Source organism: Tauraco erythrolophus, chromosome 6 (genome assembly GCF_009769465.1).
Source record: "Tauraco erythrolophus isolate bTauEry1 chromosome 6, bTauEry1.pri, whole genome shotgun sequence".
Lineage (NCBI taxonomy): Eukaryota > Metazoa > Chordata > Aves > Musophagiformes > Musophagidae > Tauraco > Tauraco erythrolophus.
In genome coordinates, this window is record NC_141470.1 from 39,259,322 (window position 1) to 39,272,367 (window position 13,046).

A 13,046-nucleotide genomic window follows, 5' to 3' on the forward strand; every position below is an offset into this window, starting at 1 on the left:
GTGCCGCCCTCCCCGGGCTGCGCCCGGCTCCGCCGCCCCGGCGGGCACGCCGCGCAGCGGCAGGGACGGCGTGCCTCGGCGGGGCACGGAGAGGCGGCGGCCCGCCGTGCCTCCCGGTTGCTCAGGCAGTCTCCCGGCCTGCCCGGGGAGGAGGGTCCGCTGAGGGAAGGCGGCCAGGCGGTAGCGGTAGCACCGGAGGAGCCGGCGGCGTGCGCGGCCCAGCGTAGCCGGGACGGCCGGGCTCCTTCCCGGTGCGTCTCGCAGCTGTCACGCACCTCCCTGTTCGTGTCACCGCCCCCCGGGCCCGTCAGCAACATGAGAGTAGTGGCTTTAATCAGGTAACGGGCTGAGGGAGCGCCCATGTGGGCGAGCGAGGGGCGTCTCGCAGGCAGCGGGAGGGCGCGGGCAGAGGCTGAGCCCACCCGCCCGCTCGGGAGCAGCCCGGCGGCCGCGCTCCGCCCAGCGCCGCCTGGGAAGCCCTCCTGCCCCGGCGCTTCCCGCCGCTCCCTCCGCCCGCGCCGAGCCAGCGGGCTGCGGCGGCGGTGTCTCGCTCCGAGCCGGCTGCCGGCCCGCTCTCCGCTGCCCGTGGGGTGGCTGCCTTCGAGTGCCGGGGTCAGGCGATCGCTGCCGGCAGGCACGGTACAGCCTGCTTTTCCCTGATTTCCCACAAGAACTGCTAGTGTCTTCTTGGAAAAAAAAAAACAAAAAACAACACCCCCCCCCCCCCCCAAAAAAAAACCCAACAAACCCCACCAGAAACCGCCACCCAAATTCAAATTTTTCCTCGATCGCCTTCTCCCCGTTATCCTGTCTCCCGAGTTATCTCCGCGCTGGGCTGTGGGGCGGGAGGGCCGCAGCCGGTTGAGCGGGGGGCGGCGGCGGCCCGGGGGTGCCGAGCCTCTGCCGCGTGCCCTTCTGCCAGAGGGGGTTCTGCTCGTTTGGAGTTGAATTTCCAGTCGCTTTTCCTTTAAGCTCTTTGGATAACTTTCCTGAGCTCTTAACGATAGTTTTTTCTGGTGTGTCTTTTGAGAGAGCTTTCGTTTTGTTCATTTTTAAGAAGTTGAAGCTCGCTCATTTAAATACTTGCCGTTGGACACAGCATTGCCTGTCTGGGGCTGCTGTATTTGCTCCCCCCGTACTCCTGCTGTTTTTTGTCAGTTTCTGCAGTTCTTGTACTGTAAATGGCTTTTTTGAATTTTTTTTTAGAAAGAGATTGATGTTTTCTAACAAGGACAGGTGTTTTCTTTTTTTTTGAGAAACAATAGTTTAAAAAACCCAAACAAGCTAGGAAAGCTGTAAATGGAAAAGGATTGTGCAGATGTATGCAGTGTATTTTTATTTTCGGGTACAGTAGCTGTTTACTGAAGTCTTAACATATAATGTACTAAACTCTCTCAGGCAATGCCTGATATCAAACCTTGTTGAAATTAGGGTTTGGCTGCAACAATTGCAAATCATTCCAAACATCATCTAAAGAGGAAAAAAAATACAGCAAAAGTTACTTATGTTTTTCAGGACTTACTTAAATACAGAGTAGGAAAAATCAGCTTCGGTGCTTTTTCTTGTTTTATAGATAAGATTTTGTCTTCCAGGTTTATTTATTTTGATATTCTCTCAGCAGAGGAATGTGTTAAAAAGCAGGATGAAATAAAATCCTAAAACCAGGTTTCTAACACAGTTGCTACTTTAACAGGCTATTTTACAAGGATGGATTTAGTTTCAGTAATAGTTTTAAGAAGAGTTTTAAAGAGACATCAAAGTGTCTGGAATCTTTGTAACAGAGCTAGCCTCAAAGATCAGAGGGGGAAAAAAAAGTATTTGAAAAGTGCTTCTTACTTTTGCAAAGGTCAGGATTATATATAAAACTACTTTAACCTGTTTCTTTTTCTTCTAAAATGCTGGCCACGCTTAAAGTTGATAGTCTTGCTTTAAGGTGATATTTATGGGGTAAACCCTATATTGTGTTTTGTACTAAATCATAGACATTTTAAAGCCAGTCTTCTACCTGAAATACGATGTATTTCAACTCTTTAATTCTTCTGGAATTTTCTCACTGTAAATGGTTACACTAGAAGGGAATTTTGCTCTGACGCCTTTTATGGACCCATGTCTTTATGGTTACCATGTTGTGGGTTTTTTGTTGTTTTGTTTTTTCCTGGTATTTTGTTTGTTTATAAGCCTACCTGTTAACATACTGCAACTTTGTCAAAACTAACCCGGACTGCAGCCTGACTTTGTACAGTTTTCTACAAAAAGGCCTTGTGAATTTTTTCCTGTGGTGAGAATTGAAAGCAGTCCCCAGGCTACCTCAGTACCTGCCTTCATCTCTCTTCTTAAAGCTTTTTTTTCCTCCTTGCTCTTTGTTTTGGTTACAATCTATTAGACAACAGCCAGGCTGGGACTGCCGAGTTCACCTTCCTCCCACAGCATGGGCTGTCCGGCTTCATTGATCTTAACCATCATCTGTTTTACAGCTAGATTAGAAGGCCTTGTAGGTAGGCACCATTTCATTTTGTTTCTTGCTACAGTTAGTTTTTAGGGCCGTGGCAATAGTAATACAGAAAATAACGGTACAGTAGCATGACATCCAGTGAGCACTCTTCAAATTTCAATCAAGTAAGCTGTGGTCAAATGTGGGAAATCTGAATGCTGCCTCATCTTAACCTGTCTTTCTTTTTTTTTGATAAATCAATTGAAAAGATGAATAGATGTATTCTAGTGTCCTTTTAGTTTTTGATTAAAAAATATTGAAATGCTGTAAACAGCATAGGCAGTTACCTACTGTCATTATTTTTCTGAAGTTGTGTTTAGAGTTTAAATCAGAACTAGTGGGAGGCTTTTATTTTTTAGAATGAAGTCATTCAGAAAGAAAAGAGCCTTTGTCTCATCATGATTCTGTTAAGCCTGAAATTTGACATTATGAAGTGAATACTAACTACATTTTCAAGCTATCAAGCACAGCATCCAGAATTAATGAACGTATGATTTTTTTTTAAACTTTTTTGTTCATGTATAGATTAGAAGAAAGTTGTAGGTATGCCTAAGAATACTGTCAGGCAGAGATAGAACTTCAAATTAGGAGTCTATTATCATGTTTATATTTACTTTTATAGCACCAAAACATAAGCAACTGCTTTAGGAAAATCTGTCAAGTACAAAAAGATGCCATGGTATTTATGTTGCTCACCAGCCTGGGCTGCAGCTCCAAGGATGCCACTACATCTTCCACAGACACTGTTACCTCTTCCACAGCCAGGAGGAAATAGCCCACCTTTTGTAGGCAGGGTCTAAACCTTAGTTAATTAGTTAATTATATTCAATTCAGTCCAGCTGGGTAATAATGATTGGATGCCATAATTCCCCCTTTTTGTTTTACAGTTTTTTATTTTTAAAGGTTTTTTCAAGAAGGCTTTGCAGTGAGCAGAGACCCAGTCCACTCATTCCAACTGCAGCACACTTCCCTCCCGCAAATACCACATCAGGGCTTGCAGCTTTACCTTCTTCACTGAAGGACTCTCACTTGGGCTCTGGCTCCAGCGAAGGAGTTAGGGTCCTCAGATGTATCACATCAGGGTCACCAGTTGTTGCTCACCAGCCTGGGCTGCAGCTCCAAGGATGCCATTGCATCTTCCACAGCCAGGAGGAAATGGCCCACCTTTTGTAGGCAGGGTCTAAACCTTAGTTAATTATATTCAATTCAGTCCAGCTGGGTAATAATGATTGGATGCCATAGTATTTCTACTATTTCTACTTAGATTTGAGTTATATAGCAAACTAAGGTCAGTGTACAGGATTTTAGCCTGGATAAAAGCAGAAATTGAGGGGAATAGCTGTATGGTTGTGGTCCTGTAACACACTTTCAAGCTCTTGCGTAGAGGGCTAGATAAAAGTGGAAACTTTACGTTGGAAATGCTGAAGAAGTTTGTTAGTAATAGTGTGGTCACAAGAAAACCAGTGGTCTGTTGTAGCAAGGAATGCTTGTACTATCTGTTCTCCTGGCCGTGTCTCAGTGACTCTAAGGCAAGATACAGTTTTACAGAGCTGGTCTAGATCTCTGTTCCAGTTCCTTCCCTGGACTGGCTTTTGTACCTTGACATTTAAAGAAGCTGCACAGAATCTCTACCTGCAGTTGTAGTTTGAAGGCTGTGGGCCTGAATGTGGGTTTTGTAAGCAGTGTGTATTCTAGAGCACTCTTAGTTTTATTGTTAGACTGTAATATTTCTTTTGATAGTGATATAAAATCCATGAATAATACTGTATTTCCATTACATCAGCAGAGCAGGATTTTTTCCTCACTGATAGTGGAAAAGGTTCCAATAGGTCTTGAATGAATGTCAAAATTAATTGTGTTAGAGTATCATCTCTTGACCACAGAGAAGAGCATCATTCTGTTTGGTTTTTCTTTTTTTTTTTTTTTTAAATCAGCCTTTTTATTTGCAGTTGTATGCAGTAAAAAAATCTATATGTGCAATGCGATATCAACTGAACCTACTGCCTGTAATAAATGCAGTTTTTGAGAATGGAAAGTACATTTAAAATGTTGAAACTTTAGGAAAAGTACCCCGTGAAGGATTAATGTTATTCCTAACATGACGACAGTCTTCATTAAAAAAGGTTGCTAATGCTGGCAACTCTCTGGAGCATATATTGGTTTTCTTAATGCAAGTTATCTAGTAATGAGTACAGAGTAATTTGTCTCTGCAGTGGAAGACAATCCTTGTTCTGAAGGGATTCCAATGTAAGCGGCTGTTCTTCATGGAACCTCTCAGATTAGTAATAAGATACAGAACTGGATATGTGCTTTATGGATGCTGTATGTAGGCACTGTACATATATAGTAAACACCATATGATGAAATCATCCTTTTCATACTGCTAATACTTTGCAACCTTTTTTTAATTTCAAAACTTTATTACCAGCTCTGATTGTACTAATTTTTAAGTGGTAAGGCAAAAGTCATAAGGGGTAAAACTTTTAGGAGTGCTTTTAATTGCCACTATTTTCTTTTTCTTACAGTGGTGGGAAGGACAGCTCCTACAATATGATGCAGTGTGTTGCTGCTGGGCATCAGATTGTTGCTCTAGCCAATTTAAGACCTGCTGAAAACACAGGTATGGAAACCGCCTTTCTTGTGGGAGATTTTTTTTTTTTTCACATTAGAAAGAGTGGAGGCACAGCTGTGCCTGCATTAAGTTCCTTTATGTGTTTTGTATATAGTTTTGCATATTGAAGGACAATCTAGAAATCTTAAAAGAGGTAGAAAAAAAAGAAAATGCTATGGAGACATATTACATGTATCTTTCCTCAAAGGGGAAGAAAACGCAAGAAGATGAAGATCAGTAAAAGAAATGCTTATGCAATTTGAAAAAGGGAAAATACGAATATTCCTGGTGGTAAACAAAGGGGTTGTGTGAGTTCAGTAGCACAAATAGTAAAAGATGGTAGAGGATATCATCAAGCAAAACAAACACCGTATTTCTAGAAATGCTTTAAACTGGCATAAACCATTCCAGCCACCAAAAACATGCAGTTTTGCTGCTGCTCATTTGTTTTTAACCTTGTGTATCTTCCTCCATTATTCTTGCCCAACATTTGTGAACTGGATTGAGGAAGTCATCCAGATCAAAACTGACCTTGATGCACATTGTTTACTGCATTTTTCCTTGCTTTTATCTTGAACCGGTTTTCTGATCAGTTCCTCACAGGCTGCACCTAGACTTATTTCTACGAAAGAGAGTGGGAGAGATCAGGTAGTCTAAGTCAGTGGTGAGGTGAGAGGGTGAGCCGAGTACTTCTGCATTGGACTGGAGCATAAGTTAAACATGAAGTGAGACTTGAAAAGGAAGAGAGTTGTTTCCTGGTTGGTAGGGCAGAATGTTAAAGTATGTTAACATAGGTTAACTATTCAACGTACGTTAAACAATTAAGTATGATGTCTGGTAAGCGTATGGTAGGAGGATTCACAGTGAAAGTGAAGGAAAAAGGGAGCTGCCATCAGAAATGAATCACGGACGCAACTGGCAAATGCTAGGAAGTACAGCAACAATTTATTTTCTGGGTAGCTAGGATATAATCATCTCTAATCTTGTTGAAATATGTTGTCTTTAAACTAATTTATCTACATCAGAAATGTAGAATATTGTCATTAAAATCATAAAATGCTCTCTTTAAGTGTGTAGTTGGAAATTTTGTGGTGAGTTAATTGAGGTGCTTCAGGCAATAGCAGATTCTGTGCCATTCATTTTATTTTATCTTGTACCACTGTTGCCTGGAGAGTCTCAATTAATAAAGAAGCTGTGTGTTCTGAACTGAGTATCAGTTTAAAGACCATGTCATATGCATGTATGTTGAAAAACGCCAAGGTTTCTTTTAAAGCAACTCTTCTAATCTAGGTTGGCTAGTTGTGACTGTGGGTTTGGATGTGCCCATTTCGAGCAAAAGTGTATCTGTTGTATGGCATCAAATGTGACATGACCCAATTGTTAAATCACAAATTAGTTATCTTGATCAATGTTACAAACTTTTCTCTCTGCCAGATGTGCTATATAGGTGTACAGCAGAGATGCTTGATGTGTCTGTGTAAATTGAGAAGTACCAGTATTACAAATTAGCATTAAAATAGTGAACTGTGTTAACTTTTAATAAATGAGATGGAGATTTCACCAATAATGATGTATTACTTTATCAATCTGTTTGAAAAATTATCTGAAAGATTATATATGTGAATGGTTTGTCAGATAGTTTGAGGTTTAATTCTAACCCAAGATGTCTGCATTTTAGCTGTTTTTTTCTTATCTGCTAGCTACAAACTGCTTTCAAGAAAGTTGAGGTATTTTTTTCTTCTGGTTAAGGAAATAACAGCAAAGAGTTGATGTCATTTCAAACTTAATTTTTAAGAGTGAAGGTAAAAAAGGACCTGGATATTATAACAGATTTCCATTTCTTTTTGTATATTAAGCAATGTCAAAACATTGTAGCAGCCTACTTTTATTCTATTTAAGTTAAAATAATATCCTTTTCTTTCTTTATGACCATGGTAACAATTTTAACAGTAAAGATTTTGGAAATTTTGACAACCTATTGCTTATTCTCCGTATTGCAGTGCATTCTGAATTTCTTGCTCTGAGTATGTTGAAATGCATCTGGGTTTGTGCCTCTGAACTGGGTTCCTATTTAAATTACCATATAAATAGATGCAGGATTGGACCATTATGAGGTTTTTGGATGAAACTGGGAGGAATACTAAAGAAGGAATAGACACCACAATTTCCAAATAGGCAGCATGTTTGTGACAGATGTCATCTTCTCCATACATCTGTGAGGTGGAGAAATCTATTTCTTTCTTTCCATGTTTGTAGAGGTATTGTCACCAAACATCTGTTTGTGAACCGAAAACTATTAACATTTAGATTTCCTCAGTGTTTGTAGTATTGTGGTTATTTGTAATTGTTGAAATAATGTACCTAATAACGATTGTTTCTTAATTGTGGCAGGGCAGACTGATGAGTTGGACAGCTATATGTATCAGACAGTAGGACACCATGCCATTGACCTATATGCTGATGCACTGGATTTGCCGCTCTATCGTGGTTTCATAAAGGGTACCAGTGTAAATACTGGAAGAGTGTATACCACGTGTCAGGAAGATGAGGTTGAAGACCTTTACCACCTCTTGAAACTTGTTAAGGTATGCTGAATGAAAAGAATGAAATACTTGGGGACAATTGTATTGCTTAACTCCTTTATGAATTTAAGTAAGTGATCCACTTAGATATTTAAAGAAAGCTTTGAGAAAAAAATGGAACACTTTTTATGCTTACAAGTTTTATTTCTACTCCTTTGTTCTTCCTGACACTGTAAATATGTAGCGTAAATTTATTCCTTTTTTCCCAATATAAATCAGATTTCCCCATTTCAAGCCAAAACCTTGTTCCTTTTTAACAAGTGCTCGGCACATGCTACAAAAAAAAAAAAAAAATCTAGAAATAAAATTTTTCATATTTGAAATAATGCATTGCTTGATTATTGGAACGAAAGATCTTTTGGGGTTTGTGCATTTATCAATGTACGGAAAGCAATGCCTAGACTTGCATTTGCACTCTGTAAACCAGAATCTGTTGTTTGTTCATATGTTGTAAATCATTCACAAAGAATTAAAGAATATTTTACAATGATAGTTTGGATGTTGGTAGCTCTGTAACTATATTCTAATATATTGCATAATAGCAATAACAAACATCAATCCTTTTTAGCAATAAAGCCAGTTAAAGGGGGATAATGAGCATATTTCCTGAAACACTTCAAATTTGTTCTTTGTTCTTTTCCAAAAGGTTTCATCTGGTACTTTATTTTCCACTTGAATTAAATCAGATCTCATTGAAATAAATAGAAAACCTCCCGTTGACTCCAGAGGTTTTGCACAAAGGTTGAGTGAACGTACTATGTCTATTCCAGTTAATTGTGTTGGTGACTGCAGTGCACAGTACTAAAGCAATACTATCTTCAGATTATCATATTATTTGCTATTTTAAAAAAAGTAAATACATATCTCATTTTATTGATCAAACCGGTAGACTACTTTCTGAACCTTCAGCTAAATTATTTCTAGTCTTCAATTCAGCTGTTGAACATTTTCTGTCCCCCTTTCCTCCATTGAAATGAGAATTGAGATTCATGAACCTAAAAGCTTCAGGAATATTCTTTGTTCAATTTAAAAAAAGAATTAACTTCAGATAAGACCCAAGAATGTGGTTTGAGTGCAGAGTGTTTCCTGAACCATGCTGGAGTTGAATGTTATATCTTCTAAACAGCTTTGGCAGGGAAATCGCTTTCTTCTAAAGTAAAATCAAGATCATACCCCTGTGTTGAGTAGGAGACTATGGAACAGGAGAACAGTTCATGTAGGCTGTACGGCCCAAGTTGCACCAGGGGAGGTTTGGGTATTAGGAAAATTTCTTCACTGAAGGGGTTGTCAAGCATCAGAACAGGCTGCCCAGGGAAGTAGTTGAGTCACCATCCCTGGAGGTGTTTAAAAGATATGTAGATGTGGTGCTTAGGGACATGGTTTAGTGGTGGACTTGACAGTGGTGCCTAGGGACATGGTTTAGTGGTGGACTTGACAGTGTTAGGTTTACAGTGGGACTCCGTGATCTTGAGGGTCTTTTCCAACCTAAATGAGTCTATGATTATACTCTAAAGTGCTTCACGGAGGTTTTAAATGGAATGTGTATATCATGCAGTACAGGAATTGAAAGTAATTATTAAAATTATTTTTGAACCGTGATAGTATTAGCAATTAGAAGGACTAGTATATGCTGTCTCTTAAAGCTGCATGCTAACAGCTTTCTGCTGCTGGGTAAGATAATAAATTACTGATCAATTTAATTAAAAATGGGCAGATTAGTGGCAATTAAGATGATACTTCCTTTTCGATTCTTGCTGTCTTTGGAGAAATGGATGCCTGACATAAATTAATGCTAATGTTAAATCTTGACAACTTCTGCTTTGGAAGTTTGTACATGATAATTGTAACTGTAGTTAAAAGAGATGTTATCAAGTTGTCTGCAACTAAATATCTATTTCTTTCCTGTATAGAAATATTAATTCCACTATACGATATTTTAAAGACATAAATATTAACAATATACTGCTTTTATGTTAGACTTAGGATAACCATTCCTTTACAGTCAAACCTATTAATGATGTCCTGGTGCAAATGTTTCAGTAAAAGTCTTGCATATTCTAATGAATAATTGCAAAACAGGGGGATGTAAACTACAGGAGCTGTAAGTCTTTAGTTTTTTAGTTCTAAGGAAAAGACATGAAAATTTTTCTTTTGTATTTTAACAGTAACTTTGAAAGATTTCTATTTTTATTTTTTCACATTTATTTATAACTGCAGTTTTGTAGCTTGACTATGTAAGTCTTTTTCACTGAGGATTTTGCTTTAGATTTTTCTTCCCCCAGATGTTAATAGTTTTACACAGAAAGCTCAATTTGTATTCTGTTGAAGGGAGGGGAGGAATTCTGTAGAAGCTGTGGAAACCTTGTGAAAACGTATCCTTGAGTGGATGTAATTTCAAAACACTGGTACAACTAACATGACTCTGTTTTTCTGTCAAATGGTTTGGGCCCAAGAATACAGGAAAGGTGTGCCTCACTTTCAGTTTGTAGAGAACGCTTGTACTGCAAGTAATTATTTAGTAAAAAAAGTTAAACAAAGCACGTTTGAAAAAGTAGTATGAATTTGAAAGTATTTGATGGTTTTAAAAGCAATGCTATGAGAACAAGATTTTTAAAAAGTTAAATATTCCTCTGCAGTGCTGGGAAACCCAGGACAACAATCCTGTTCTAGTTCATGGGACTCAAAGTGATATTGACTGTTGATGACTGTAAACCTACTAGTTTTATTGTCACAAACTCAGATGATTGATAGGTATGAAAGAAACTCGTATTTATTTTTCAGTTGCCTAATGCCTGTTTTAGAGTCTGAATTCAATATATGTCATGAAACATAAGAGAGTACTTATAGGATGTCTGAAGGTATCTTGCTATGCAGTCCTCACCTGATAGTAGAATACTTACTTTGTGAGACCTGTAAATCCTGAACTCTAAGGAATAATTTAATCTACTATCCATGTTACTGAATAGGAATTCCCAATACCCTTGTTTGTCCATGTTTGTCGCTTTGTATATTGGAGCTTTTTCCAGCGAAGTGTGTAAGTACTAGAGTTTCTTAGTTATCTGAATTATCCTTCGGGGCTTTACCATGGTGCTGTCTTTGCAACCAGGAAATGTGTGGGAAAGCTGTGTTTCTTTCCCTTTAGTGATTGGAAAGGCCGGAGCATGGAGGCATTTTTAAGAAACTTTCCTACAACATACTTGTTGATATAGGCATATTTAACTGCTCCCTCCCCTTTTCAATGGCATTATGATCTTGTCCAAATAATACATTGATGTTTTATGCAAGCACATACAGAAGTGGTATTAGATGGATTGAACGTTGGATTGGTTTTTGTATCTCGGGGAACTATGGCTAAACTTTTGTTTAGGGCAGTGGTTGTAGCAGCTTCCAGACTATCCAAACCAATGCAAGATAATTTGTTTCAGTTCTGAGTTTCAGTAAACAGTTCTGTCCCCTTCCAAGTTTCTTGCCTTATCTGCTCTGTGAAGGCTTTGCCTTTATTTGGTAAGTTTCCAATGATGGAGTAATTTGTAGAATCTTGATCTTGACAAAAACATTTTTTTCTTCTGTTTTTTCAACTTTTCAATAACATTTTTCAGTACTTGAGTTTTTTGAAATTAATATTTCAAAAATTGATTCTATTTATAGTTTTCCTGTGTATATTATAAAGCATCCAGGTTGATTTTCAGTGCATTTTCTTAACATGTTATTATTTCTGCCAGAGTTCTTTTCGTGGTGTGCTTTGTGGGTTCAGAACCTGCAAGCTCACAAAAAACCAAACAGTACACTTGAAAGAAATTAATATATTGGATCTCAGGACTGAAGGATTATTAATTATGATATCCATTGATCATCGGCTGAAAAATAAGAATTCATGTTGGATATATTGGATGTATGAAACATTTGAATAATAATAGTCTTTGCTTGTGGCACTATTTCATTTTATCAGTAACATGGAAAGAGAGAGAAAGAAAATTTATTTTCTAAAATATTCTCACATTCTGGAGCAATGATCTTATAACTAAGTCAGTTACTAAGAATAAGTAACATGGTTTTCAGTTATAGCAACAATGAGCTTATTCATACAGTGTGACTCCTAGATTCACTAGTTATCCTTTAAGGGCAGGATCGTGATTTTTGAAATGGACCAGACTGATGTTTACTGAAGACAGGAAGTGTTCCTGTCTCAGAGCTAAAATTGCAATAGCTGTGCAATTTTAGATGTTATTTAAGATGATATTTTGTCTCAGACAAACCCGTTTGTGCAGGTTCAGATGGAATAGAGATAACTTAGGTCCTATCGTTGTTCAGTGCAACTCTTTAAGACTTGGAGTTCTTCAGGAAAGAGTTCTTCAGCATTTTGAGATGAATGGATGAAATACAAGGTTATTCTGCGGCCTTTGGATAGGGAATAATTCCCTCACAGAAGAGAAACCTTTCAGTTCCTCATTATTGCTAACACTCTTCGATGCTAAGGAAACAGTCTTTCTTTCACTCTTCAGAATATAGCTACTGTGGCCGATAGGTAAAATAAGTTCTGAGATTCAGTCTGATGACGGACTTTCTGTGGCTTTTGTACAGCCAAACATCTAGATGGTCCCATCAGGAAAAATATGTGAGTAAATGTAAGGTCGTATTCTACTGCAGGTGTTGCTTCACTATCTTCACTGTTATAAAATGTGTTTAAAATAGACAGTAAAGTATTTAGAAATGGACACTTAGAAGCCAAATGACTGTTTTAATCAGCTCTGAGTAGTCCCCCAGCCTTCAGTGATAGTGTATTTACATGATAAAGACTGATCATGTGCTCTTAACTCATACGAATAAAGTTTGCAGATTTTCTTAGGAGTCTGAAAGATCTAAATATTATTCATTATGGAATGCTGATTGATTTCAAGAATCTGTAATCTGAGGACTCCAGCATGCTCTTCAGCAAACAATTTTTGTGGTTTTTAAGTTCAGACAAAGTAGGTAGCTTCCTCCTCTTACTTACGGGATTCAGAGTTTAGAAGTGTGCAGAACAGTTCTATTCTAGTTATCATTTCCCATGTTTTCAGTTGAAGAAAATCTGTTATTATCCTTATTATTATTAAAATTTGAATTATTTGTAGATCCTCAAAGGTATATTTCGCAAGATTTTTGAAAACGATAGAATTATGGGAAGAGGTATTTGTCTTTATGCTGAATTTCCAAAATAATCACTCTTCCTTAATTTTTTCCCCTATATTTTAAGATTATTGCAAATTAAGAATATTGCCCTTGATATTTTGATAAATTAATTTTATATATAATGCAGCAATTGAAAGATAGAATTTATGTACAGCAAGTGAAATTATAACATCAGTATTGAAAAAAACATCCT

General features: G+C 38.1%; 1 protein-coding gene across 1 annotated transcript in view; it reads left to right on the forward strand.

Annotated features, from left to right (window-relative positions):
* The first annotated feature begins 315 nt into the window (after positions 1 to 315).
* The window catches only part of DPH6 (diphthamine biosynthesis 6), a 222,895-nt gene continuing 210,164 nt past the window's right edge, over positions 316 to 13,046 (forward strand). The window contains 3 exon segments of the mRNA XM_086613920.1: positions 316 to 338; positions 5,017 to 5,111; positions 7,494 to 7,687. Coding sequence (XP_086470046.1) covers positions 316 to 338; positions 5,017 to 5,111; positions 7,494 to 7,687 — 312 coding nt within the window.